At 48.5% G+C, this 27,840-nt stretch overlaps 2 protein-coding genes across 4 annotated transcripts in view; both read left to right on the top strand.

Annotated features, from left to right (window-relative positions):
- The window catches only part of SRCAP (Snf2 related CREBBP activator protein), a 33,229-nt gene extending 9,896 nt beyond the window's left edge, over positions 1-23,333 (top strand). For 2 of the 3 annotated variants that reach the window (XM_028109783.2, XM_028109784.2), the window contains exons 11-33: positions 290-466; positions 552-883; positions 988-1,165; positions 1,715-1,851; positions 2,085-2,254; positions 2,370-2,562; positions 4,489-4,625; positions 4,715-4,901; positions 6,560-6,729; positions 7,118-7,383; positions 7,594-7,878; positions 8,377-8,541; positions 9,221-9,487; positions 9,833-11,340; positions 14,590-14,855; positions 14,975-15,177; positions 17,048-17,217; positions 17,368-17,564; positions 17,660-17,774; positions 18,411-18,530; positions 19,707-19,901; positions 20,051-20,134; positions 20,247-23,333. In XM_028109783.2, coding sequence (XP_027965584.1) covers positions 290-466; positions 552-883; positions 988-1,165; positions 1,715-1,851; positions 2,085-2,254; positions 2,370-2,562; positions 4,489-4,625; positions 4,715-4,901; positions 6,560-6,729; positions 7,118-7,383; positions 7,594-7,878; positions 8,377-8,541; positions 9,221-9,487; positions 9,833-11,340; positions 14,590-14,855; positions 14,975-15,177; positions 17,048-17,217; positions 17,368-17,564; positions 17,660-17,774; positions 18,411-18,530; positions 19,707-19,901; positions 20,051-20,134; positions 20,247-22,934 — 8,210 coding nt within the window. In that variant the 3' untranslated portion in view covers positions 22,935-23,333. The remainder of the gene's footprint in view (positions 1-289; positions 467-551; positions 884-987; positions 1,166-1,714; positions 1,852-2,084; positions 2,255-2,369; positions 2,563-4,488; positions 4,626-4,714; positions 4,902-6,559; positions 6,730-7,117; positions 7,384-7,593; positions 7,879-8,376; positions 8,542-9,220; positions 9,488-9,832; positions 11,341-14,589; positions 14,856-14,974; positions 15,178-17,047; positions 17,218-17,367; positions 17,565-17,659; positions 17,775-18,410; positions 18,531-19,706; positions 19,902-20,050; positions 20,135-20,246) is intronic. The other variant, XM_028109785.2, reaches the window with a different exon arrangement.
- Positions 23,334-23,420: 87 nt separating this feature from the next.
- On the top strand, positions 23,421-26,855 carry TMEM265 (transmembrane protein 265). Its single transcript, XM_028109787.2, has 3 exons — positions 23,421-23,916; positions 24,953-25,123; positions 26,362-26,855. The coding sequence occupies exons 2-3, from the start codon at positions 24,956-24,958 to the stop codon at positions 26,521-26,523; spliced, it is 330 nt and encodes a 109-aa protein (XP_027965588.2). The 5' UTR covers positions 23,421-23,916; positions 24,953-24,955; the 3' UTR covers positions 26,524-26,855.
- The last annotated feature ends 985 nt before the right edge of the window (positions 26,856-27,840 follow it).

Below are 27,840 nucleotides of genomic sequence, written 5' to 3' on the forward strand. Positions count from 1 at the left end.
CTAATGCAAGAGGATGTTGGCCATGTTTGACTTGTACCTTAAAGAGAGGTTTAGTTTGATGTTGTCCTTCCCAGTGGAAGGCAGCATCATCCATAGTTCTAGCCCAGGCTGTGGGCTTGGCTGTAGTGCCTGGTGCTGAAAGCAAACTCTTCTGTCTCCCTTCAGACATAAGCCCAGTAGTGTCTGTAGAAACCTAGATAAAATGAACTGGCACCACTCAGACCTCTCTTTCTCCTTTACCCCCTTTCCCTTGAAGCACCCAGAAGCTTATCCGTTGCTTCTTCTCCAGGTGAGCTATCTATGGAGGAGCTGTTGCAGCAGTATGCAGGAGCCTATGCTTCTGATGCCTCTGGGAGTAGTGAAGAGGAAGACGAAGATGAGGTTGAGGCTAACAGCTCTGACTGTGAACCAGAGGGGGCCCTGGAAGCCGAAGAGGCTCCTCAAGAGGATAGTAGCAGTCAGTCAGGTGAATGTGTGGTCATGGGCACACTGGAGGGGAGACACTGGAGGAGTAGGTATGGTGAGTGCTAACCCTTGGTTTTCTGCTTTAGAATCTGCTGAGGAGCAGAGCGAGGAAGAGGAAGATGAGCATTCAGAGGAGGAAGAAACAAGTGGCAGTTCAGAATCCGAGGAATCTGAGTCTGATGAGTCTGAGGAGTCTCGTTCACAGAGCCAAGCAGAGGAGGAGGAGGAGGAGGAAGATGATGACTTTGGGGTGGAGTACTTGCTTGCCCGGGATGAAGAGCAGAGTGAGGCAGATGGGGGCAGTGGACCTCCCACCCCAGGACCTGCCACTACTCTAGGCCCTAAGAAGGAAATTAGTGACATCGCTGCGGCAGCTGAAAGTCTTCAGCCCAAGGGTTATACCTTGGCCACCACGCAGGTAACCCCAGACACCAGCTTCTGCTTTCTCATGTCTTGACTTTTTTGTTTCTCAGTGACTAGTGCCTCATTTCTGCTGTGATAACCTTTCTTCCTTCCTACCAGGTGAAGACTCCCATCCCCCTGCTCCTGCGGGGCCAGCTCCGGGAGTACCAACACATTGGGCTGGACTGGCTGGTTACTATGTATGAGAAGAAGCTTAATGGTATTCTTGCTGATGAGATGGGGCTAGGCAAGACAATCCAGACCATCTCCCTTCTTGCCCACTTGGCCTGTGAAAAAGGTAACGAGGCAGAGCCCTCCCTCTTGGGTCTCCTTGGCCAGCTCCCTGCGAAGCCTGTTTAATGGTGACTAGCTTCGGGATGGTGAAACACTCACTGTTCTGTGCTATCTTGGTAGCTTCATTGACTCTGGTCAGGAACTGTGGAGATGCCAATGTAGGTGCTAGGATTCTTGGCGGGGGGAGGGGGGGCATTGGGATAGAGTGGGCAGCGTTCTGCCTGAGGAACTAGAACAGAGCCCCAAAGTTTGTATTTCCTTAGTATCTTTCTTTTTAATTCTTTTAAAGTTTTTCTATTTTGTTTTTTTAAGTTGAGGTGTAACTGACAACATTATGTAAGTTTTGGGTATCCAGCATAAAGTTCTGATACTAGTACGCATCGTGAAATGATTAGCAGAGCAAGTCTAATTAACGTCCACTACCACTCAGTTCCAAAAACTTTTTTTCTCTCGTGATGAGAATTTTTAACATCTCTTTTAATGATTTTCAGATATGCAGTCCAGTATTATTATAGTCACCATGCTGTACATTTCTCTGTCTTTTTCTAAACAGGTAACTGGGGTCCCCATTTGATCATTGTCCCCACCAGTGTGATGCTGAACTGGGAGATGGAGCTGAAACGGTGGTGCCCCAGCTTTAAAATCCTCACTTACTATGGAGCCCAGAAAGAGAGGAAGCTCAAGCGGCAGGTTCGCGCTCCATGTGATCGATCACTCCCCGCCTCCCACTGATGCCTCTTTTACTCTTAGGCCCTTTCCTCAGAGGAGTTCCTTTTCCTCTCCTCTCTGTTGCTGCCTTCTGCTCCTGGGACTTTCTCTCTTCTCCATACCTGATTTATATCCTTCGAGGACCTTAGCATGTCTTTTCTTATCCTTTCTTTTCTTTTCACCCCATCGTCTGCTGCTTTCTTCTGATACTTTAGGGCTGGACCAAGCCCAATGCCTTCCATGTGTGTATCACGTCTTACAAGCTGGTGCTGCAGGACCACCAGGCCTTCCGTCGCAAGAACTGGCGCTATCTCATTCTGGATGAGGCTCAGAACATCAAGAACTTCAAGTCACAGCGCTGGCAGTCACTGCTCAACTTCAACAGGTGGAGATGGAAATGGGCATCTGGAGGAGGGTTGACTTGACCTGAAAAGTGGGATACTCCGAAGGTTGGGACCTTGCTGATCATCCTCCCTCTAATTCCCTCTGTTTCTTTGCAGCCAGAGACGCCTGCTTCTCACAGGAACACCATTGCAGAACAGCCTCATGGAGCTGTGGTCCTTGATGCACTTTTTGATGCCCCATGTCTTCCAGTCTCATCGCGAGTTTAAAGAATGGTTCTCTAACCCCCTAACTGGCATGATTGAGGGCAGCCAAGAGTACAATGAAGGTCTAGTCAAACGCCTCCACAAGGTAGGGCCTGTAACAGTTTGGCAGGGGTATTGGTAGTGGCAAACTAAGGGCAGTACCTAAAAAAGCTTTAGGGAGAGGGATGTCATTGTTGGGCTGAATTCACTCAGTTGTCAGGTGGCAGTGTTCTAGTGACTGACCCATTGCCAAATTGAGTGACCTCATCTTAGTCATCGTTTTACTTGTTTTTTTCTAATAGTGATATTTCTGTCTCTGTTCTCTGAGTAGAATGATACTGCTGATCAGTCCTTGCTTAGATTTCTTCTTACCAGGATTTCCTCAACTTTCGTTGGGTTCTCTCTTTTTTTTCTTTTGTTTTCTCTGGCTCCTCTTCCTTTGTCCAGCTTTTTTTTTTTTTTTTTTTTAAGATTTTACTTATTTTAGAGAAGGGGAGGGGGAGGAGCAGAGGGAGAGGGACAAGCGGACTCCGCAGTGAGTGTAGAGTGTGATGCGGGGCTGGATCCCACGACCCTGAGATGATGACCCGAGCTGAAATCAAAAGTCAGACACTCAACTGCTTTGTCCAGCTTCTAAGTAACATGTCTCAGCATTCTGATGAGACAACTCTTTTGTCTTAGTTTATATGTCTTAAGGCTTTAAAGACGCTCTGATTTGTATTTTTACTTTCTTTTTTTTTTTAAGATTTTAGTTGTTCATTTGAGACACAGAGGGAGAGAGAGAGAGAGCATGAGCAGGGGGATAGGCAGAGGGAGTGGGAGAAGCAAGCAGGCTCCCTGCTGAGCCAGGAGCCCGATGTGGGGCTCGATCCCAGGACCCTGGGATCATGACTTGAGCCGAAGGCAGACGTTTAACCATCTGAGCCACCCAAGCGCCCCTGTATTTTTACTCTTAACCAGTCAACCTGTATTTTAAATTTCTCACTTGATATTTTTAATTTAGAGATTGTCTTGAATACACTAAGCCAAACACCTCAAGTCTTTTTTTTTTTTTTAAAGATTATTTATTTGAGAGAATGAGATAGAGCGAGCATGAGGGGGAGGAGTGTCAGAGGGAGAAGCAGACTCCCTGCTGAGCAGGGAGCCCAACGCGGGACTCGATCCCGGGACTCCAGGATCATGACCTGAGCCGAAGGCAGTCGCCTAACTAACTGAGCCACCCAGGCACCCAAAACATCTCGAGTCTTAAAGCCTACTATTTTTGCTCCATTTTGTTCAATCACACCATTACCTTGGTACATCAAACTAGAAACCAGAGTCTTTAGCTATGTCTCTTTCCTTCATTATATTTCTATTTTCTGTTTCTTGCATGTCATAAAGACTGTGTCCTATCAGATTTTACCTCTTCGGATTTCAGACTTGCCTTTTGTTTTCTATGGTGCTGTCACTGCCACAGTTTTTGTTCTCAGCTTCTCTCCTGGATTTACTTTCATAATATTATAAATTTACAGTTCCTTCTTGGAATGTAATTTGAGTCATCTTTTTTGCATAGTTACTCTGCCCTCGGTGTCTTTTTTTTTTTTTTTTTTAAGATTTTACTATTTATTCGAGAGAGAGAGAATGAGAGATAGCACAAGACGGAAGAGGGTCAGAGGGAGAAGCAGACTCCCCGCCGAGCAGGGAGCCCAGTGTGGGACTCGATCCCGGGACTCCAGGATCATGACCTGAGCCGAAGGCAGTCGCTTAACCAACTGAGCCACCCAGGCGCCCCTTTTTTTTAAGCATTTCTTAAGGAGTGGTATTATCATCTTTATATGTCTCCTTCAACAGACAGTAAAGTCCTGAGAGGAGGGCTTACATTTGATTGCTCTTCGTGTGATTGATCCCTGGCATGCTTCATGGCTTCATGAGTGTTTACTAAAGGGCTGAGCCAGCGTTCTGCTGGACCTCAGGCCATGACCCAGCTAGAAGGGCTAGGCTGGGGCTCAGTGCCCATCGTTCTCCTGTCAGCTTCCTGCTTATTTACTTTTAGGTTTTGCGGCCTTTTTTGCTGCGCCGAGTTAAGGTGGATGTTGAGAAGCAGATGCCTAAAAAATATGAGCATGTTATCCGCTGCCGGCTCTCCAAGCGTCAGCGCTGTCTCTATGATGACTTCATGGCGCAGACCACGTAAGGGAGGACCGAGGGTGGGTTCTGGGGCCCTATATTGGAACAGATGTGATTGTCAGGATGGCCCATTTATTTTTCCTCTCTCCCAGAACTAAGGAGACACTAGCCACAGGCCATTTCATGAGTGTCATCAACATCTTGATGCAGCTGCGAAAAGTCTGCAATCATCCAAACCTGTTTGACCCTCGACCTGTTACCTCCCCTTTCATCACCCCAGGAATTTGCTTCAGCACCGCCTCTCTGGTGCTAAGGGCCACTGATGTCCACCCTCTCCAGGTAAGTTGTTCCCAAGGTTATTGGCCCTACCCCCAACCTTGCATCCTTTTCTTTAGGCTGGAGTCCGACCTTTTCCATCCTTCCCTCCTTGTAAACTGAGCACTGTTCCCCTAGTTTCATCATTTTCTAGTTGTGTGTCTTAGGGCAACGTAATTATTAATTGATCTCTAACCCTAAGTTTGCTTGCCCTTGGAAGTAGGGATTATAAAGGCCCTATTATCTGCAATATGTTTGTGAAAATTGTGTTAATATTTTTGAAAGTGCCTGGCATGTTAGTGATACTTAAATAATATTTTGTTTTCCTGTTCCTTCTTTTTGGCCACTTTCCCCCCCACCAAACTTTTGGTTTTGTTGTGGTAAAATACACAAATTTTCCCACTTTAACCATTTTTAAGCATATGTTTTAGTGGCATGAGTACATTCACATTGTTGTGTGACCACCGCCACCATCCGTCTTCAGAACTTTTTTCATCTTTCCAGATTGAACCGCCATGCACACTAAATGATAACTCCTCATTCTCCCCTTTCCCCTAGCCCTTGGCAGCCACCACTCTACTTTGTCTAAGTTTGAGTATTTTGGGTACTCACTATAAATAGGATCATATGGTATTTGCCCTTTTGTGACTGGCTTATTTCACTTAGATTGTTTTCCAGGTTCATCTTGTAGCATGTGCCAGAATTTCCTTCCTTGTTAAGTTTGAGTGATGCAGTTTCATATTTGTCTATGTATCCGTATGTATTCACACTTATACATGTATATGTACTGTGTTCTTTTTATCTGTTCACTCATCAATGGATGCTTTGCGTTATTTTCACCTTCTGGCTATTATAAATAATGCTACAACGAACATGGATGTACAAATACCAGTTTGAGTCCCTGCTTTTGATTCTTTTGGGTACATACCCAGACACAGAATTGCTGGATCATATGGTAGTTTTATTTTTAATTTTTTTAGGAACCGCCGTAGTATTTTCCATAGTGGCTGCTCCACTTCACATTGCCACAAGCAGTGCACAAGGGTTCTGATTTCTCCACATTTCTTTATTATAATAGCCATCTTAAAAGGTGTGAGATGGCAGTAGCTCGTGATTGTGATTTGCATTTCCCTAATGATTAGTGATGTAGAGCATCTTTTCATGGGCTTATTGTATATTTTCTTTGGAGAAATATCTATTTGGCATATTTGCCTGATTTTTTAATTGGGTGGTTTTTTTTTTTTTTTAAGATTTTACTTATTTATTTGACAGAGACACAGCGAGAGAGGGAACACAAGCAGGGGGAGAGGGAGAAGGAGAAGCAGACTCCCCGATGAGCAGGGAGCCTGATGTGGGGCTCGATCCCAGGACGTTGGGACCATGACCTGAGCCGAAGGCAGCTGCTTAACTGACTGAGCCATCCAGGCGCCCCTTAATTGGGTGGTTTTGTTGTTGAGTTGTAGGAGTTCTTTATATGTTCTGGACATTAATCTCTTATCAGATACATGATTTGCAAATATTTTGTTCCATTCTGTGACTTGTCTTTTCATTTTGTTGGTAGTATCTTTTGATGCAGTCCAATGATTTTTTTTTTGTTGCCTGTGCTATTGGTGTCATATCCAAGAAATCGTTGCCATAGTGGTCCCTTTGACACCATGCTTTTGTGTTCCTTCTTGTACCAGCGGATAGACATGGGTCGGTTTGATCTTATTGGCCTGGAGGGTCGTGTGTCTAGATATGAGGCTGACACATTTCTACCCCGGCACCGCCTGTCCCGTCGGGTACTGCTAGAGGTGGCTACTGCTCCTGACCCCCCACCCCGGCCCAAACCAGTCAAGATGAAGGTCAACAGGTACCAGGGCTGAGGGGTAAAGGGATGGGTTCCTAGAAAAGTTGGCTACAGCTGGCTGGGAGCAGAAATTGGGGTGGAAAGGAGAGAGTTGGAGGCTAGAATGTTTATATGGGATGGATGCAAAGTACTGGTGGAATTGGGGGAGAGAAGAGGGTCCTGGGAGGGCCCCTTGTGTTTGTCACTGATTTGTTTCCCCCTTTTTCCGCTTGGTGCTTTTCGGTTATCTTGGATTTCTTTCCCTCTTTTCTCCTTTGTGTCCTTTTCCTTTACCCCCTTGGTTTTTGTTAATCTTTGTCTTATGTTTCTGCTTCATTTTCCTTATTCTTTTCTTTTCCTCTTCCTTACTCTCCTTTTCTCCCTACCCGCCCTTTTGTTTTTGTCCTTATAGGATGCTGCAGCCAGTGCCCAAGCAGGAAGGTCGTACAGTAGTGGTGGTGAACAGCCCACGGACCCCCATGGGCCCTGTCCCGGTCCGACCCCCTCCAGGCCCTGAGCTCTCCACCCAGCCCACCCCTGGCCCAACCCCCCCAGTGCTGCCAGCACCACTGATGGTGTCGGCCTCGCCTGTTGGGCCCCCGCTTATTCCAGCGTCCCGGCCTCCTGGCCCTGTTCTGTTGCCCCCACTGCAGCCAAACAGTGGGCCTCTGCCCCAGGGTGAGTTACAAGGGGGCCAGCATGCTTGGGGGTTATCTCAGGCAGATTGTTCAGATTAGGGAAGAAGTAATGAAATTAGAGTGTTGAGGGAGCTAAGTTGGAGACAGAGGTGTGGTGTTTGATGGGTTGGGAGCTTGTATGGAGATTTCTGGGAGCAGGCTAAGGCTCTAATCAGGGTATATCTGACAGATGTTTGCTTTGTGTCTACAGTGTTGCCATCCCCCCTGGGGGTCCTTAGTGGGACCTCACGGCCTCCTACGCCAACCCTGTCCCTGAAACCGGCCCCACCTGCTCCTGTTCGCCTAAGCCCTGCCCCGCCTCCAGGCTCCTCCAGCCTGTTGAAGCCCCTGACGGTGCCGCCAGGCTACACTTTCCCTTCTGCTGCCACCACCACCTCTACCACCACGGCCACTGCTCCCACCACGGCAGTGCCAGCTTCTACTCCTGCACCGCAGCGTCTCATCTTGTCTCCTGATATGCAGGCTCGCCTGCCCTGTAAGTTCTCAGGCGTCTGTGAATGAAGGCTCTGAGATGGGAGGAAGGTTTATATGCTATAGGGCTGGAGAAAAGCTCGGGAATGTGAAAGCATAAAATTCTGGGTAGTTAACGTACGTGAAGTATTTTGGCATATGCTGGAAATTCATAATCAAGTAAGAGCTGTCAGGGAGTTCTCAGGCTAGTGGGGGAGATGACCCAGAGATGAGTAAAGAGTGGTAAACCTAGCAGTAGAAAGTTATTTGGGGCAAAGGGCAGCATGGAGTTGGGGGTGGTGATTAGCTCCGTACAGTGGCAGGCCATTAGAAGATATAAAGGAGATTGCTAGGCAAATAAGTGGGATTGGAAGTAGCAGCACATCAAAGGCTCAGAGGCTGAGTTTGTTAGAATCTGGTAAATTGAGGGGGGAGGATTGGAGGAACTGGAGACCTGTGCTTCGTGGGGCGAAGGGGCATTAGAGTCATCCCTGTGTACATTCAGCCCCTTCTTTGTTCCTAGCAGGCGAAGTGGTTAGCATCGGGCAGTTGGCCTCACTGGCACAACGTCCAGTGGCTAGCGCAGGGGGAAGCAAACCTCTCACCTTCCAGATCCAGGGCAACAAGCTGACTTTGACTGGTGCGCAGGTGCGCCAGCTTGCTGTGGGGCAGCCCCGCCCGCTGCAAAGTAGGTAAAACCCACCCCCTGTCCTGCCTTTTTTCTCCTCTTCCTTGTCTCTCTTTTTGTTGCTCTTTTCAGACACAGTCTTTATGTTTCTTTCCCTAGCTTTTGGTGGGTGGGGCCAAAGGGAATCTTTGGAGGGGGTCTTTTGGAAAAGTTAGGGATGAGGTCATTCTAGAGAAGTTATTCTCTCTCTGTTCATTCCTTTTCCTCTTGCCCTTGCCTCTGTCCTCCTCCGGCTGATAGCTGCTTGTCTTTCTCTCTCTCTTCCCTTAACCCAGGGAATGTGGTGCACCTGGTGTCAGCAGGGGGGCAGCACCACCTCATCAGCCAGCCTGCCCATGTGGCTCTCATCCAGGCCGTGGCCCCGACCCCTGGCCCCACCCCTGTCTCTGTGCTGCCTTCTTCGACCCCCAGCACCACCCTTGCCCCCACTGGCCTCAGCCTTCCGCTTGCTGCTAACCAGGGTGAGGCTCCTGGCCTTCCTACTTACTTAGCCCTTGCTGGCCTTGGTCCCTTCAGGCATGCCCTGGACTACTGTCTGTCCGGCCTTCCCTCAGTGTTGTTTTCCCTTGCCGGTATCTTCAGTATCTGTCTGCTACCCTCTCCTGCCCCTGGACTATTTCCATCCTTTGGGTCTCTTGTCTCTTTTCTACCTTCCCCTCAATGTAGCTTCCTCTTGCAGTGCCACCAACCATGGTGAATAATACAGGCGTGGTGAAGATTGTAGTGAGACAGGCCCCTCGGGATGGACTGACTCCTGTTCCTCCGTTGGCCCCAGCACCCCGGCCTCCGAGTTCTGGGCTTCCAGCTGTGTTGACTCCACGCCCCACATTAACCCCTGGCCGGCTACCCACACCTACTCTGGGTACTGCCCGGGCCCCCATCCCCACGTCCACTCTGGTGAGGCCCCTTCTCAAGCTGGTCCACAGTCCTTCGCCCGAAGTCAGTGGTGAGTCCAGGTGGCTAAGAGCAGATGTTTTTGCCAGGAATGGACATAGGGTGGTCCGGAGGATTTCTTAGTCACAAAAGATTGCTGGTTTATCAGCATACTGACTCGCTTTGTAGTGGGCCCCAGAACTAGGCTGCCGAGGTTTTGCCTTATTTTAGAATATATTTCTTAGAATCTTGGAGGGAAAGGAAATGTTAAATTGTCAGTCTTTGAATCTTTGACCTCACGGGGTGGGAGTGAAGTTTTTCTGGGAAAGGGATGAAGCATGGGGGAAAAGGAAAGGGTGGGGCAGGGTAATAGAGCAAGAAAAGAATTCTGGGGCTAACTCATCCTCTGTCTCCACAGCTTCAGCACCCGGAGCTGCTCCCTTGACCATCTCTTCTCCTCTCCCTGTGCAGTCCTCACTCCCTGGGCCAGCCTCTTCTCCAATGCCAGTTCCCAATTCCTCCCCCCTTGCTAGTCCTGTGTCCTCTACAGTCTCCGTTCCAGTGTCATCTTCACTTCCCATCTCTGTCTCCACCACACCTCCTGCCCCAACCTCAGCTTCACTCACCATCCCCATCTCAACCCCCTTGCCTATTTCGGCTTCTGGCCCAGCTCTGTTGACCAATGTGACTCCAACACTGGCACCTGTTGTCTCAGCGGCTCCTGGACCTCCCTCTTTGGCACCAGCTGGGGCTTCCCCATCACCGTCAGCTTTGACTCTAGGTTTGGCCACAACTCCATCCCTGTCTTCATCTCAGGCACCTGGTCACCCTCTATTGTTGGCTCCAGCCTCTTCACATGTTCCAGGCTTGAACTCAGCTGTGGCCCCAACATGTTCACCTGTCCTGGTACCAGCTTCTGCTCTGGCCAATCCTTTTCCGGCAGCACCAAATCCAGCTCCAGCTCAGGCTTCCCTTCTGGCTCCAGCACCTTCTGCATCTCAGGCTCTAGCCACTTCTTTGGCTCCCATGGTGGCTCCACAGACAGCAATCCTGGCTCCTTCTCCAGCTCCTTCTCTGGCTCCTCTTCCAGTTCTGGCTCCATCGCCAGGTCCTGCTCCCCTCCTGGCTCCATCGCAGACTCCGGTTCCAGTTCTGGCTTCTCCATCTACTCCAGGAACCTCTTTAGCTTCAGCTTCTTCACTGGTGCCAGCCCCAACTCCTGTGTTGGCTCCATCATCAACTCAGACCATGGTACCAGCCCCGGTTCCATCACCTCTCCCAAGCCCGGCTTCTACGCAGACACTGGCCTTAGCCCCAGCTTTAGCATCCACTCTTGGTGGTTCGTCTCCATCTCAGACCCTCTCTTTGGGAACGGGGAACCCTCAGGGGCCTTTTCCAGCTCAGACGTTGTCATTGACTCCAGCGTCATCCCTAGTACCAGCTCCAGCCCAGACATTGTCTTTGGCGCCAGGACCACCACTGGGTCCCTCGCAGACGCTGTCTCTGGCTCCAGCACCCGCTTTGACTCCAGCTTCTCCAATGGGCCCAGCCCCAGCTCACACGCTGACTTTGGCTCCAGTATCGTCATCTGCTTCACTCCTGACCCCAGCTTCAGTGCAAACATTGACCTTGAGCCCTGCCCCAGTTCCGGTGTCCACCCTGGGTCCAGCTGCAGCCCAGACTCTGGCGCTGGCCCCGGTCTCAACACAGGCCTCAGCTTCCCAGACATCCTCCCTTATGGTTTCGGCATCTGGCGCTGCTCCCTTGCCTGTCACCATGGTATCCCGGCTGCCTGTTTCCAAGGATGAGCCTGAGACGCTGACATTGCGCCCTGGTCCCCCCAGTCCTCCATCCACTGCTACCTCGTTCAGTGGTCCCCGGCCTCGACGCCAGCCCCCACCACCACCTCGTTCCCCTTTCTATCTGGTAAGTTTTATTCTCTCAGAGAGAGGGAACAGGAAGTTGGGTTTCTTTGGAGTGTTGGTAGAGTGGAGGGAACAGAACAATGTTATTTTTATCTTGGTAAATTACAAGGCCTAGTTTTGTGGACCCGATAACTTGAGTGTGCAGTTGGACAAGTCCCTTCTCCCCAGCCCTGTCCTCTTATCTGTATAATGGGAATAATAATCTATATTCTGCCTTTCTCAGAGGAGTAATTGAGGACCTAATGTGCTTTTGAAACTATGAAGAATTACTGATATGTTCAAGGCTGCCTTGTTACTGTTGGTCTTTTTGGTACTTGATTATTCTTGAGTCAGTGTTGGCATCTAATTGCCTCATTTTACAGATGAAGAACCTAGTCCACTAAATGATGTTATAAAGGTGACACAACTTGTGAGAACCCAAACGCGTTGACTGCATTGCTTTCTCCTCTTCCACACAAGAGGTATTCCTCAGAGATAGGAAGGCTTTTCTCAGTTGCTAAAACCATCACAGTTGTCAAGTATTTGAACTTCTGAGGGGGGGGTGACAACATAGACTACAGTTCTCTAAAGATCACGAGCCTCTGACTGATGGTTATCTCTTGTAGGGCTTTTTTTTTTTTTTTAATCTCCATGGTGATTAAGTGGGCAATAGAAAGAACTATGTTTCTTGTCCTTCCATGAACTTTGTGGTAGCCATTTTTTTTTCTTTTACACGTATGGCTGCATATATGTTTGGTTAAGTTAAACTTACATCTCAAATTAGAGTAAATAATCTGGGAGGTAATAGGAAGAAAGATTGAGAGAATTGTTCCAGGCTCTCTGTCTTTTTCTCCCTTTAAAATAAAGGGAGCTGCTGCTTATTTTTTGCCTCAGCCCCAGGCCCTCACTCCAGCAGTGCCATTAACTCCACCTTTGGTCTTTTTCTAATGCTGCCAGGTTGGTCTGGCTTGTTGAAAGTAGAAGAGAGCTAGATCCTAGCCCAAGAGTGGCAACTCCATGGTCTGTGCTAAATTTTGGTTGCTTTGCAAGTATGTAGAAGTTTCTTTTTTTTAAAGATTTATTTATTTATTTGAGAGAGTGAGAATGAGAGAGAGAGAGAGAGTACATGAGAGGGGGGAGGGTTGCGGGACTCGATCCTGGGACTCCAGGATCATGACCTGAGCCGAAGGCAGTCGCTTAACCAACTGAGCCACCCAGGTGCCCCAGTATGTAGAAGCTTCTTAACACTTTTTTTCTTTATAAACAGTTTGACGTAAAAGATCGCATACCATACAGCTTACCCATGTAAAATGTGTAATTTAGTGGCTTTTAGTATATTCACATAGGTTGCAGCCGTCACTGTAAGCAACTTTAAAACATTTTCATGGTCCTGAAAAGAAACCCCACACCCTTAGCCATCATATTCCAACCCTTCCATCTCTCCTAACTTTAGGCAAACACTAATCTTTCTGTCTCTTTAGATTTGCCCATGGAATCATACGGTATTTGGTCTTTTGTGACTGGCTTTTTTCATTTCATTTTCATTTTTTTCATGTTTTTGAGGTTCATCCACATTGTAGCATGTGTTGGAATTTTATTTTTTATTGATTAACATTCCATTGTGTGGATATACATTTTATGTATCTGTTCATCAGTAGATGGACACGTTTGGAATATTTCTCCTTTTTGGCTGTTATGAATAATGCTGCTATGAACATTCACTTGTAAGATTTTGTGTCTTCATATGTTTCCAGTTACATTGGATGTATGCCTAGGAGCAGAATTACTGAGTCAGAAAGTAGCTATGTTTAACTGTTTGAAGAACTATCAAACTGTTTTCCAAGGTGGCTATACCATTTTATATTCCCACCAGCATTACATCAGGGTTCCAGGTTCTCCACATCTTTGCCAACACTTGCTATTATTTGTCTTTTTGATTATAGCTATCCTAGTGGGTGTGAAGTGGTATCTTGTGGTTTTGATTTATGTTTTCCTAATGGCCAGTGATGTTGAGCATCTTTTCAGGGGATGGCCATTTGTGTGTCTTTGAAGAAATGTTATGATATTCAGATCCTTTGTGTTTTTAATTTATTTTTTTGAATTTATTTTTAGAATTTTTTTGATTTTAAGTAAATTCTGCGCCCACCATGGGGCTTGAATTCACAACCCTGAGATCAAGATCAAGACCATGCTCTACCAACTTAGCCAGGCAGGCGCCCCTACCCTTTTTAATTGGGTTATTTTCCTGATTTGAAAGAGTTCTTTATATATTCTGGATACAAATACCTTTTCAGATACATGATTTGCAGATATTTTCTCCTTTGCTACTACTTTTGAGAGCTGGCCTGCTCTGCTAGGATGCTTTCCTTTTTTACCTTGATCACCAGGAGCTTAAGAGGTCAAGTTTAAGGGAGCAGTCAGGAAGGGAGATTTGGGACATTGCTTTGTTTCAGGACCATCTCCTAGGGTCCATTTCCTTCGTTTGTTCATTCTAATAGCAGCCATTTACCGAGAGCCTACTTGGTGCCAGTTAACTGAGCTGCATAGTGGGTGGTTATAGTGAGCAAGATCAGATCCGGTTCGTGTTATGGTTAGTTTCGTGGATAGAAGACATTAGTCAAAGACTCATACAGATGTAAAAGTACCAATCTGGTAAGTGCTGCAAAAAAAGAGGTAGTTTTATAGCCTGTGATACCTGAAGTGCTAGTGATGGGAAAAGACTGGGTCAAAGTCCTACAGATTTCCTATCTGCCCCTTTTCTCTCTTAGGGTGATGAAATCTAGATGTCTGATTAGCTTTTCCCATCCTACCCCATTCCAGTTTGGCTGTTGGCAGAAACCTGCCATGGATTTGATTAGCCACTCTGTCCTGCTCAGTGATTGGAGGAGGGCTTTTAATAATAGTTTTGGATCCACTTCAAGAAGGCAAATTAACTTGAATGTTGTGGAATAAGTGTTAAGAAAATTCCCAGAAATCATTTATAAACTTATTAGATACACAGATCTTAAATTTGAATATTCAGGCTATCTGTTTTGGTAGCATACATTGCAGAGAAGTTATTTCATATAACATTATGAAAGGAGTAAATCTCATTATTGACAACTTGAAAACCACTAAAAGTGTAATGTAGTTTTGAATCCTGTGGTTCAAATCCTGCGGTTTCCATAGGTTATGTTTAATTCTGGGATGAATGGTCAGGTTTTCTGTGAGGACACTGATTACTTTTTCTGTGTTTTTGTTTTTGTTTTGTTTTTTTTTCTTTCATCCCCAGGACTCTCTGGAGGAAAAGCGGAAGCGGCAGCGGTCTGAACGCCTGGAACGGATTTTCCAACTTAGTGAGGCTCATGGGGCCCTGGCACCTGTGTATGGGACTGAAGTCCTGGATTTCTGTACCCTGCCCCAACCTGTTGCCAGCCCCATCGGCCCTCGTTCTCCTGGCCCCAGCCACCCCACCTTTTGGACTTATACCGAGGCTGCCCGCCAGGCTGTACTGTTTCCCCAGCAACGACTAGACCAGCTGTCAGAAATCATTGAGAGGTTGGCAGAAGCGGGTCTTGGGGCCTCTGAGTGGATGTAGTGGTTAGGGCTGGTGAAGGTGCACTTTTGGGGCCTTTCAGAATTCCATCTTTTATACTGCTTGCCTTCTTCCTTCACAGGTTCATCTTTGTCATGCCTCCTGTGGAGGCACCTCCCCCTTCCCTGCATGCCTGCCACCCACCTCCTTGGCTGGCCCCACGTCAGGCAGCCTTCCAGGAGCAGTTGGCCTGTGAGCTCTGGCCCCGGGCTCGTCCTTTGCACCGTATTGTGTGTAACATGCGCACCCAGTTTCCTGACTTGAGGCTCATCCAGTATGATTGTGGTAAGTTCATTGATCAGTGAGGATCCCTTGACTCTTTTTTCTCCTCTGTTAGTAGCACTATATCAAAGGGATGCTATACATAGATTTTTGTGAATTTCATTAAAAATTAGACAGTTTTTCAGGCTGTGCTTATAGGCAAGATGGAGAAGTGTAGGCCTTATGGATTCTTGGTATTCATGAATTTGACTTTGATGACAGTTGAAAATGTGTGCTAACTCATTCATTCAGTAATTATTTTGTGAGTATCTGTTGTATTTTGCTAATCATTTGGGATACAGTGGCAAATAAGATAGCACAGCAGAGAATTTTCAGATTCGTGGGGAAAGGTGCAAGGTGGTACAAGACTGCACAGTAAATAGTAAGTTTTGTTTTGGGAAAACACAAGGATCTTCCTGTCTTTGGTTAGAATCTTGTTGGTGAGAATGCATTTGGCTGTGAGTAATGGAAAATTGACCAATAGTGGCTTCAACCACAAGCATTTACTGTTTCCTTAATGAAAAATTCGGAGAACAGTGGTATATGACTGGTACAGCTTACTGATGTTTTCATGGACCCAGGACCTTCTGGTCTTTCTGCATCCTTAGCTTTTGTCTTTTTAGTCTCATGTTTATTTCTTGATGGTCTTATCATGGCTGTCACACAACTCCAGGGAGCACAGCAATGCTGTGAGCAGGAAGCAGGGCTTGAGATAAAATATTCTCAGCAAGTTTCTCTTTTTGGGGAATGGGGAGAAAGTTCTCCCTATTGACTGTGCTTCATAGCTCACTGCCTTAATTTGGTCCATATGCCCATCCCTAGAATAATCACTGACAAAGGGAAATGGCAAAGAGGAACTATGGCTTTTTTAGACCGATCATGATTTATCTTTTGGGGTTGGATTGGGGCTTATCATCCCTGGAATCAAGGAATCTCTGCCAGGGTGTCTACAGTGTAAATCAGGTTCTATTAATCAAGAATATCTTTTGGACAGTAGTGAATTGTTTCTGCCACAACCCAGCAGAGATATTTCTGTAGTAACATGTTTGGAGATTTTCTAAATGGCCTTAGAATATAAGACAGCAAATTTTTTATTAATACATATACTCAAAAAGCATTTTCATAAAAAAACAATTGTGTAACATTTCAAACCATTTAGAGTAGATGAATTGAAAGTCTTTGTTAAAAGCGTTGAAACTGATTAACCAGAAACATAGAAGGTATTTCTGTGTTTGATGGGAGGTTGAACTAGATAACTTCCTAAGATCCTCTCTCCGTGGTTCTGATCCCAGGGGTCTTCAATTCTTGTATGTAAGTCCTGACATCCAGTGGATGTTGTTGATGTCTGTCCTGTGAATCTGTTTCGTGTTTTAGCTGGCATAATTCAGTGTAATTCTTAAGGATTTCCTTCCTGCTCATACACCATTGAGGGTTCCCTTTTTTCCAAGGGGTCTATATGTTATCCTACCCCTGGTTAGACACAGAAGATAGATCCAAGACAGGAGCAGACTGAAGAGGGGGATCCCCTAAGGGAATAAAATAAAGTTAAATATTTCTTTAAAAATAATTAATTTATTTTAGAAGTAGAGGACATTTATGGGCATGGGATGGGGATGGGGATGGAGAGGGAGAAAGAATCTGAAGCAGACTCTGCGCTGAGCACAGTCCAACACAGGGCTCAATCTCATGACCCTGAGATCATGACCTGAGCTGAAACCAAGAGTCAGACACTGAGCCACCCAGGCACCCCGAAAGTTAAATATTTTTGGTCTCCCAGGCTAATTGAAACTGTCACCTATAGGTTTTATTATTCTTCAACCAGAGTCTTTCAGTGCTAAGTGTTCTTCCTATTGCAGCTTATAACAAGCTCCCTGTACCCTTCATTCTTCTTTAGGAAAGTTGCAAACATTGGCAGTGCTGTTGCGACAGCTCAAGGCGGAGGGCCACCGGGTGCTCATATTCACCCAGATGACCCGGATGCTGGATGTATTGGAACAGTTTCTCACCTACCATGGCCACCTCTACTTGCGTCTGGATGGATCTACTAGAGTTGAACAGAGACAGGTAACCCCAGGCATCTGCAGCCCTTCAAGGCCCACCTCAGCTGTTATCTCCATTTTCCAGACCTCAGGGTTCCAGAAGGAGCACCACTAAGGCTTCAGTCTGTTTCAGAGGATACATCTCCTGATACTGTCTTTTTTTCTTTCTCTCTAGGCTTTGATGGAACGATTCAATGCAGACAAACGCATATTTTGCTTCATCCTTTCAACTCGGAGTGGGGGTGTGGGTGTGAACTTGACAGGAGCAGACACTGTTGTTTTTTATGACAGCGACTGGAATCCCACCATGGATGCTCAGGCCCAGGATCGCTGTCACCGAATTGGCCAGACCCGAGATGTCCACATCTACAGGTATTGCCTAGTCTCTCCTCACCTTGCATCCTCTTTACTGATACGGTTTTATTAACGTATTTGGCTATTTATACATGGCCTTCATCACTCCCTAGACTTATCAGTGAACGGACAGTGGAGGAGAACATCCTAAAAAAGGCAAATCAGAAGAGAATGTTGGGAGACATGGCCATTGAGGGAGGCAACTTCACCACAGCCTATTTTAAACAGGTACTAAGATCTTCCAGTCTATGCAGGATAGAACTGTATGCCCAGAGGAGTTGCTCCTGCTTATTAAAGTGGATGCTGGGGCGCCTGGGTGACTCAGTTGGTCAAACGTCCACTCTTGGTTTTAGCTCAGGCTGTGATTTTGTGGGATTGAGCCCCACACTGGGCTTCACACTCAGCAAGGAGTCTGCTTGAAAGATTCTCTTCCTGTGCCCCTCCCCTCAAGTGTGTGTGCTCTCTCTCACTTTCTAAGATAAATAAATAAATCTTTAAATTTTTTTTTCTTTTTAGATTTTATTTATTTATTTGAGAGAGAGAGAGAGAGACAGAGATAGTGAGAGACAGCACAAGTGGGGAGGAGAGGGAGAGGCAGGCTCCCTGCAGAGCAAGGAGCCCGATGCGGGGCTCGATCCCAGGACCCCGGGATCATGACCTGAGCCGAAAGCAGTCGCTTAACCGACTGAGCCACCCAGGCGCCCCAGTAAATAAATCTTTAAAAAAAATGAAGATACTTTGGTCTTCACAGATCTGCCTATTCAACTAGTGGCAATTTCTGATTATTTCTAAGAGCTATTATCTCATAGTAGATTGGGGCCCAGCATTCCATGGGCTCTGACACTTCTCCTGTTCTCTCCAAAGCAGACCATCCGAGAGCTGTTTGATATGCCCCTGGAAGAGCCATCTGGCTCATCCGTACCCTCTGCCCCTGAAGAGGAAGAAGAGACTGTGGCCAGCAAGCAGACCCATATCCTGGAGCAGGTGAAGAAAGAGCAGGCAGTCTCTCTAGAGTAGAGCTAATAGTTATTGTGTGGGTTTTCCAGGGGGAAAGATCGTTTCTGCTGCTTCCCAGATGACTGTTGGCCTTTAATAGTTGTGAGTAGATTGCTTATTGGTTCATAAGGTTTCATAGAAGAAAGACAGGATTTGGAATCCTCAGTTACAGGTTTGAATTCTAATAGCACTTCTTACTAATTGTGTTTGTTAAGCAAGTCTGCTTAATCTTCTGAGCCTGGAATCTTACTTTTCACTTTTCTGAACTGCTAAATGGAAAGGAAGTAACAGGATGAAAGGGAATAGTGGATTAAGAAGTGCTTTTTATGTGGTGTAACCTCTTGTTTTCCAAACACTGATTGATGCATAGAATCAGTTGGGGAACCTTTTGGCTTTTTATTTTTATTTTTTTAAGTAGGCTTCACACCCAACATGGGGCTTGACGAACTCACAACCTTGAGATTAAGAGTCGCATGCTCTACTGACTGAGCCAGCCAGGTGCCCCTGGAGAGCTTTCTTTAAAGGATTGATTCCTGGGACCTGATCTGAGAATCTACTAAATTATGACTTTGGGGGGCAAAGGCTGGGCATTTGTATTATTTTTTCAGAAGTAGATGTTAGGCAAATATGTAAATAAAATCTTGGGCCGTGGGGGGAGTAGATGTTGGGAACTACAGGGTACAGTACCATGGAGGTGTTTTTCCCTACCAGGTGCCATCCCCTCATTGCTGAGCACACTCTAGGTTGCATTCCTTGGTGACTTTGGTGTGAACTTTCTGGATATTAATCACAGGGGACAATCAGAGGTGGTTAGTCTGTTGTCAAGAGGTATCTCAGTGCAAAAAAAGAATTAGGGATTTTTTGTATTTAAGGCTTTCTGGGACTGCTCTTTTGAGGAGATCTAAGACTGACTTGAATGGAAAAGGAAGCAGAACTAGAGGTTTCTAAAACAGTTACTTTCACACTGATGGTCTTCCGAGTGAAATCTAGTTCATCCTATGCGGAATACTGCATTGCTTTGATAACTTTGAGGGCTCAGAAGAGAGTTGAGTTCAGTTATATACCTGGTTGGTTATAAAAGTGGCCTCAAATTTTTGTCAGAATCAAACCACAGGATGTAGAGTTCTTTAATTCTCCTGGTTTTTCTTCCCCACATCTTTGCAGGCACTGTGTCGGGCAGAGGATGAAGAGGATATCCGTGCGGCCACCCAGGCCAAGGCCGAACAAGTGGCTGAACTTGCAGAATTCAATGAGAATGATGGGTTTCCTGCTGGTGAGGGAGAGGAGGCCAGCCGGCCTGGGGCTGAGGATGAAGAGATGTCCCGAGCTGAGCAGGAAATCGCTGCCCTTGTAGAACAGGTCAGTGTTGTACCCACTAGTTCTCAACCTCACCCTTCACTTTTTCCTCTGGACCTTGTGGTCCTCCTTCTATCTTCTCTGGTGAAACTAAGGGTGATGGGCCCTGGTTACCAAGTCCCTACATTCACCACCACTGCTCCTTCCCACAGCTGACCCCCATTGAGCGCTATGCCATGAAATTCCTGGAAGCTTCACTGGAGGAGGTGAGCCGAGAGGAGCTCAAGCAGGCAGAAGTGAGTATTTCTAGGGGGTGGGGACGGAAGTGAAAAGTGGCTGCTTTCTACCCACTTCCCACCTTGCTTGCTTCCCTCTGACCACCCACTGTTTGGGCTCTCTTGTTGGTAGGAACAAGTGGAAGCTGCCCGCAAGGACCTGGACCAAGCCAAGGAGGAGGTGTTCCGCCTACCCCAAGAGGAGGAGGAGGGGCCAGGGGCTGGGGATGAGGTTTCCTGTGGGACTGGTGGAGGCAGTCACCGGCGCAGTAAGAAGGCCAAGGCCCCTGAAAGGCCAGGGACTCGCGTCAGTGAGCGTCTTCGTGGAGCCCGGGCTGAGACTCAAGGGGCAAACCACACTCCTTTCACATCCACCCATCATACCCGTAGCACTTCCACACCCCCACGCTGCAGCCCTGCCAGGGAGAGAGTTCCCCGGCCAGCACCTAGGTCTCGACCCACTCCAGCTTCAGCTCCTGCTGTAATTCCTGCCCCAATCCCTGTTCCAATCCCTGCCCCGATCCCCATTTCAGCCCCAAATCCAGTAACCATGCTTCCTGTTCATATCTTGCCTTCTCCCCCACTTCCTCCTTCACAGATTCCTCCCTCTTGTTCTTCTGCCTGTACCCCTCCTCCTGCCTGTACCCCTCCACCAGCTCATACCCCACCTCCCACCCAAACCTCTCTCTCAACTCCTTCCTCTCCTCTCCTGCTTGGTCTACCTTCTGTACCCATCTCCCCCCCAGTCACCAACCTCCCCTTTGGCTTGGGGCCTGAGACAGAGCTGTGTGCACAAGCATTGGCATCTACCGAGTCCCCGGAGCTGGCTGATATGGCCAGTTCCGAGACTTCCCCGCTTACTCTTGTGCCCCCTAAGGATCTGTTGCCACTTGCTGTTGAGATCCTGCCTATATCAGAGAAGAACCTTTCTCTCGCCTCTTCTGCACCTAGCCCAACCCTGGAGGCTGACAGCGTCCCCAACGGTCAAGAGCAGGAAGTGCCAGAGCCTGCTGAGGGGACCATCCTCACAGTGCTGCCTGATGGTGAGGAGGTGCCCTCGTGTCTGAGTGAGAGCAATGGGCTGGATCTCCCACCTTCAGCAGCATCTGATGAGCTACTTCCGGAGCCATTGGAAGCTGACAAGAGCTCAGAAGAGCTGGTGGAGGCCCAGACCCCAACCTCCAGCCCAGAGAAGACACAGGAACTTGTTTCAGCAGAGGTCACAGCCCCATCAACCTCATCCTCCACCACCTCCTCGCCTGAGAGTCCTTCACCTGCCCGGCCCCCTCGGCGTCGCACCAGTGCTGATGTAGAAATTAGGGGTCAGGGGGCTGGTCGCCCGGGGCAGCCTCCAGGCCCCAAAGTGCTCCGCAAGCTGCCAGGACGGCTGGTGACTGTGGTTGAGGAGAAGGAATTGGTGAGGCGACGGCGACAGCAGCGGGGAACTGCCAGCACCCTAGTGCCTGGGGTCTCTGAGACTGGTGCCAGCCCCGGAAGCCCATCTGCCCGCAGCATGTCGGGGCCAGAATCCTCACCTCCCACCAGTGGGCCCTGTGAAGCTGCTCCCCCATCCACACTGCCCACCCCAACTCAGCAGCCCTTCATAGCTCGCCGTCGCATTGAGCTGGGGGTGACTGGTGGGGGCAGCCCAGAGAATGGAGAAGGGGCACTGCTTGCCATCACCCCTCCAGCTGTGAAACGTCGGAGGGGGAGGCCCCCCAAGAAGAACAGGTCTCCAGCAGATGCTGGGCGAGGGGTGGATGAGGTACTTTCATCCACCTCTAAGGGAAAAACCAATGGGGCTGACCCAGTCCCTGGGGCTGAGACCCTTATTGTTGCGGAGCCTGTCCTGGGACCCCAGCTTAGTCCTGGGCCCCAGCCTCTTGGACCCCAGCCAATTCACAGACCCGAGCCCATCATCCTCTCACCTGTGGAGAAAAGAAGGCGTGGGCGGCCCCCTAAGGCACGAGATTTGCCCATTCCTGGGACCATTTCCTCTCCAGGGGATGGCAACTTAGAGAGCCGGACACAGCCACTCCCGCTGCCACCTCCCCTGCCACCACTCCCACCACTCCTAGCCTGTCCCACTGCTACTGTCGCCAACACTGTCACCAATCTCACCATGTCAACATCCCCACCCAAGCGGAAGCGGGGCCGACCTCCCAAGAATCCACCGTCACCTCGGCCCAGCCAGCTCCCTGTCTTGGACCGTGACAGCTCTTCTGTCCTTGAGAGCTGTGGATTGGGGAGGCGGCGGCAACCCCAGGGCCAGGGGGAGAGTGAGGGTAGTTCTTCTGATGAGGACGGAAGCCGCCCCCTCACCCGCCTGGCCCGCTTGCGGCTGGAAGCAGAGGGAATGCGGGGACGAAAGAGTGAAGGGTCCATGGTGGTGGCTGTAATTCCGGATGACCTGGATTTAGCAGATAGTGGGCCAGGCGGGTTAGAATTGACACCTCCCGTGGTCTCGTTAGCTCCAAAACTGCGCTCGACCCGGCTGCGTCCAGGGTCTCTAGTTCCCCCACTAGAGACTGAGAAGGTGCCTCGCAAACGGGCAGGGGCCCCAGTTGGTGGTCCTGGGCTGGCAAAGCGGGGCCGCCTACAGCCCCCAAGTCCCCTGGGACCTGAAGGTTCAGTAGAGGAGTCTGAGGCTGAAGCCTCAGGTGAGGAGGAGGAAGGGGATGGGACCCCACGTCGCCGGCCTGGCCCCCGCCGACTTGGTGGGGCCACCAACCAAGGGGACCAGCGCATCCTGCGTAGCAGTGCCCCTCCCCACCTGGCTGGCCCTACTATTAGTCACAGAGGCCGCAAGGCCAAGACGTGAGTGGGCTGCCCCTCCACCTAGGCTTTCTGCCATGGCCCCTTCTTCCTCCACAACCAGGCCTGACTCTGTTAACCACTACTTGAAGTCTTGAGGGGGAAAGCCTCCAGGGAGACATAGGGGCCTTCTCCCTTCTTTCCACCAAAGTAGGGGGTAGGCAACTGGTTGTCTTGGAAATGGGGCTCTTCACATACCCCCTTCCCTTCCACCCCACATGGCTGGGCAGTGTTAAGGGTGGCAAGATAGTCTCTGTCCCCACCCCCTTGTACTTGATTCCCCAGCTATCTTTCACAGCCCCCCACCCTTAGGGGAAGGGGGAGGGGCTTCTCTCTACCATGAGTTTTTTTTTTTTTCTTTTTTTTTTAAGAAGAAAAAATAATAAACTTAGTTTCTGTATGAGCATCCGCGTAAGGAGGCTTCTGATTTTCTGGTCTGGTGGAGGGTTGGGTGGGAACTTGGGCATCGTTTTCCTCCTCTCTTGTTCTTGCCAACACCTTGGTACCTGATTTCTAACCCAGAATTATGTGTCTTTGAGGCAGAAATCACCCAAGAGGAGGAAGATTTGGCAAATCTGATCTGGTAGGGTGCCTTTCCTTAAAGTTTCAGTTTTAAGTCACTCCAACTCATACTTTTTCTTTCCTATTCCCTTAGTTCCCGGGCTTTCCCTCAGAGCTCTCTGATGCCTCAGACTTTTCCCTGCTTTTACCCCCATTGCTCAGGTGCTTTCACTCCTTTTCCAGAAGGCAGGCATCCCACCTCCAGTTGTTCCCCCCCCCCCACCCCTTTGCTTTCCTCCATCTTGCCAAACTAGTTTGAGTCAGCCACACCCCCCTTCTGAGCTCCTGGGGCCTTTTGGGTGGTGGCTGGCCACCCAACCCCACCCCTAGGCTTGGCTTGGAGACCTGAGTCAGCTCCAACTCCACCCAAGCCAAATCAAACCTGAGGCAGGAGCCGAAACTCACAGTCCCTCGAGGCCTATAGCCAGGTAAGAGCCCCTGTTCGTTTTTACATTTTCTTTGGTCTCAACTCCCTGGACCCTCCCCTTGCATTCTCCCCCTAATGACTGTATCTATGTTTACCTCATCAGTTCTTTCCTCATACCCACTCTCCTGCAGCCTTGTGGCAGAGATTCTTTGTGCTCTGTTTCTCTTGCCTCCTTTCACTCTGTCCTTTATTGCTTGTGTTCAGAGAACTGTAAATGGCTCCATTTTGTGTAGCATGTAGGGGGATGGTTGGAGATGAGGGTGGGAAGGTGGTTCAATGCCACAGCTCAGAGGACTTGAGAAGTTAGGGAGATGCATGATTAAGCAGGTTTCTGTGTGGGTTATGAGGTCATAGTGTTAATCTGAATATATTGTGTGGCCTGGATTAAAACGGAGAGAAGAGGTGGCAGGGAGTCAGCATAGTGAAGGAGGCCCAATTTGGGGAGGTAAGTTTTTTCTGATGTTCAGCTTCCTCAACTATGAAGAGAGCTTAGATGGGTCCTTTCTTCCTCCTTTCCCCCATCCCTGTGTTTTCATCCACTGTGTTTTCACATGAAGTGGCTGCTTTGCTTGAAGTGGGGTACGAGGGCTTAGGGTGCCATTTTGTGACCCCTCCTTAATCTTCAGGGGCAGCTCCTGAGGGACTTCAGAGAATTTTAAGGCCCTTTGAAATAGTTTAAAATCACTGATCTGTGTAGTCTGATTCTTAGCAGCTTTTGAGATTGTGTTTCTCCTGCTTGTCAGTGTGCACCTGTCATTTTGTTTTTCCCTACTTGTCAAAACGGTTAAGTAATACAGATAATACTGTATTCGTGCCGGCTTGCCTTTGAAGACTCAGAATCTTAGGCTGAGAAAAAAGGATTCCGGCTGCTCATTTCCTCTCTTTGGTCTCTGAGTCAGGGGAATTCCCCAGTAAGGCAGCATTCCTGAGAGTTGGGCTAGGTCACGAGGACACATCAGAGAGAGGGGTGGAGTCTGACCAAGCCAGGCCAATGGCTCAGTTGTTGGGCTTACAATTACGTTGACTATCGCCCACAGGTGATGGAGGACGAGGAGAAGGCAGTGGACACCTTGGTGAGCAACATGGGAGCTGCTCATTCTCCATCCCCCATCCGCTGCTGCTGGCTCCGCCTCCGCTACTTGGCAGCTACTAGCATTATCTGTGGCTGCTCTTGCCTGGGAGTCGTGGCCCTTGTGTTTGCCATCAAGGTGAGGAATGCAATTCCTATGGGAGCAGGGGCTGGGTGTAGTTGGGCAATGATCTGTCTACATTGATCCCACAGCTACTAAGTACCTGTCAGAGCTTGGCTCTGAGCCTGGTGTCAAAAATAAGAATGACATGGTTCCTGCCCTCAGAGGGCCCACAGTCTAATGAAAGAGAGAACTGTGAAAATGGGTAATTAATGGAATGTAGCTCATCAGTATTGTGATGGAGGAAACACAAGGTATTCTGGAAGCTAGGGAGGTTATGTATGTGTGATTACATACATGTGTATGTAGAGTAGGTGACAGGAAAGTAACAAACGATTAGTGAGTAAGGGTTGAAAGCGCATTCCCGGTAAAGGGAGCAGTGTGTACAAAGGCCTGGACTATTAGTTCCGCATGACCGGACCAGTGAGGAATGGTGACAGATGAAGCCAGAGGGTCCAGATTCCTAAGGGCCTCCCAATGCTGTGCTTGGAGTTTAAACTTCATCTTGAAAGTACTGGGGAGTACTTTCAAGAGTTTTTGCAGAGGAGAGTGACATGGTCAGGTCTGTGTTTCAGGGCCTACCTGGAGGATGGATTGGAAGTGGCAGGACTTGAGGCAGTTGAGCAGCGATTAGAGCAATCTGTAGCAGTCGGGAAGAAGCTCTGGGGTTTTTGAGAGGGCTCCACCATTTCCAAACACCGGGACTGCACATGTACCTTTGGAAAGGCTACACAGGCTAACTTAAATAGCATGCTGGAATTTTCTCAACCCTGGTTGTATTTTGACAATCAGAAACTGTATTCTTATCAGCGTGAGAATTTCTGGTTTTGTCAGGTCAAAATCATAAAAAGAATCCTTAATAACGAAAGCGACGAGGCCCATTGGGCTAATGAGAAGGGGGTGGTGTTTGGCTGGACGGGAGGGAAATACTCCAAGATAGCTCTCGGTTTCTTGCCAAGGATTCCAAATTCTGAATGAGCGTGGGCTGAGTAGAAAAGGATGGGGGCTAAAAGGATTGAAAAGTACTTTCCCATATGTGATCTTATGAGCTAACAGTGGCTACTCGGAAAAGTACACAGTGCTGAGTGGGAACCTTACTTGGCAGATGAGGCATGAGAAATAGACATTGGAAAGGGAGGGCAGGGGGTTTGGGTGTCAGGTTTTGAGCCATGACAGGGATGGAGGATTGGTGTGGGGCAGTGGGCACTTTGGGGCAGAAGCAGGGGGAGAACCTAACCAAAAACCTGCCCCCACAGGCGGAAGAGCGGCATAAGGCAGGCCGGTTCGAGGAGGCAGTGCACTGGGGGGCCCGGGCCCGGAACTTCATCCTGGCCAGCTTTGCCATCTGGCTTGCTGTCCTCATTCTGGGCCCCCTGCTTCTGTGGCTGCTCTCCTACGCCATCGCCCAGGCTGAGTGACCCTGGGTGGCCTCTGCTGAGAGTCAGCGAGACCTCCTGGATCCTGCAGTGCGGCATTGCTAGGGTCTGAGGCCGGCAGTGGTCCTTCCTGGCTGGAAGGATGGTGCCTCTCTCAAAGGTCTTTGGAAGAGCTCTTCTAGACCTTTCTAAAAGGAGGCAGCAGCTGAAACTGTTGAGGGGAGGCCAGCCTGCTCTGTTCTTTCAGTGCCCACCATCCCCTATTTCCCCCAGCCTACTACATCCTAGGGGCCTCAACCCAGAGGTGGGGTTGAAGACCAGGCCTGATTTTATTAGAATTTGTTTTGTAATAAAAATCTTTTTTAGTGGTGAAATGTTCCTGTCTAATTGTTGTTCCCCTACTTTCCCCGGGCCCTTGGCAAGAGCCAGACTGGACATCTGACTGATGGCAAAAGTCTGCGTTTTCCCTTACTTGGGAGCTCCAAGAGGATTTTTCTTTTTTCCTTCTCTTGCAAGTTTCCCTTCTTGGAAAGACCCCAGCTTCTCCCTTGCACATCAGCAGAGAGACCCTGCGGCCAGATAGGAGGAGGAGCCGCAGCAGCTACTCTTCATGGAGTGCTTCTTGTGTCCCAGGCTGCGGTCTTAGGTGCTTTCTATTACCTAACCCTTTCCGCCCTCACAGCCACTCAGTAGGAGGTCCCAGTGTTTTCATTTTATAGTTGAGGAAGCAGGCGCCCAAGGTCATACAGCTAGTAAGAGGCAGAGCTGACATTGAACCCAGACGTTTTGGTTCCAGAGTTGAGAAAGGAATGAAAGGTTTGGATGGCAGCTGCAGTGAATTTCTACCCTGGATATGAAGCTCTGTAGGATTATAATGAATTTTCATATCCTTTATCTTGGGCCTCCCGGTAATATTTTAAACATATTTTAAATTGTGAAGTATATCACATATACAGGAAAATGTCCAAAATGAGAATAGCTTTTAACAAAGCAGACATTTGAAAACCACCATTCAGTCAAGAAATTGAACATTGACAGCACTCCAAAACCTCCTTTAGACCTCTCGCAATCACTGCTCCTTCCTTTCTTCACACAGATACCTAGCATTCTGACTTCTAACAATGGAGTTCAGTTTTGCCTGCATGTGAACATTTATATAAATGGAATCCTATGTGTTCTTTTTATGTCTGGCTTTTTTTTTTTTTTTAAGATTTTATTTATTTATTCATGAGAGACAGAGGGAGAGAGAGAAGCAGAGGGAGAAGCAGGCTCCCAAGGAGCAGGGAGCCCGATGCAGGACTCGATCCCAGGACCCTGGGATCATGACCTGAGCCGAAGGCAGACGCTTAACCATCTGAG

The sequence above is a fragment of the Eumetopias jubatus genome, unplaced genomic scaffold (genome assembly GCF_037043125.1).
Source record: "Eumetopias jubatus isolate StellerSeaLion01/CBP00866 unplaced genomic scaffold, mEumJub1_p1.0 scaffold_12, whole genome shotgun sequence".
Classification (NCBI taxonomy): Eukaryota; Metazoa; Chordata; class Mammalia; order Carnivora; family Otariidae; genus Eumetopias; species Eumetopias jubatus.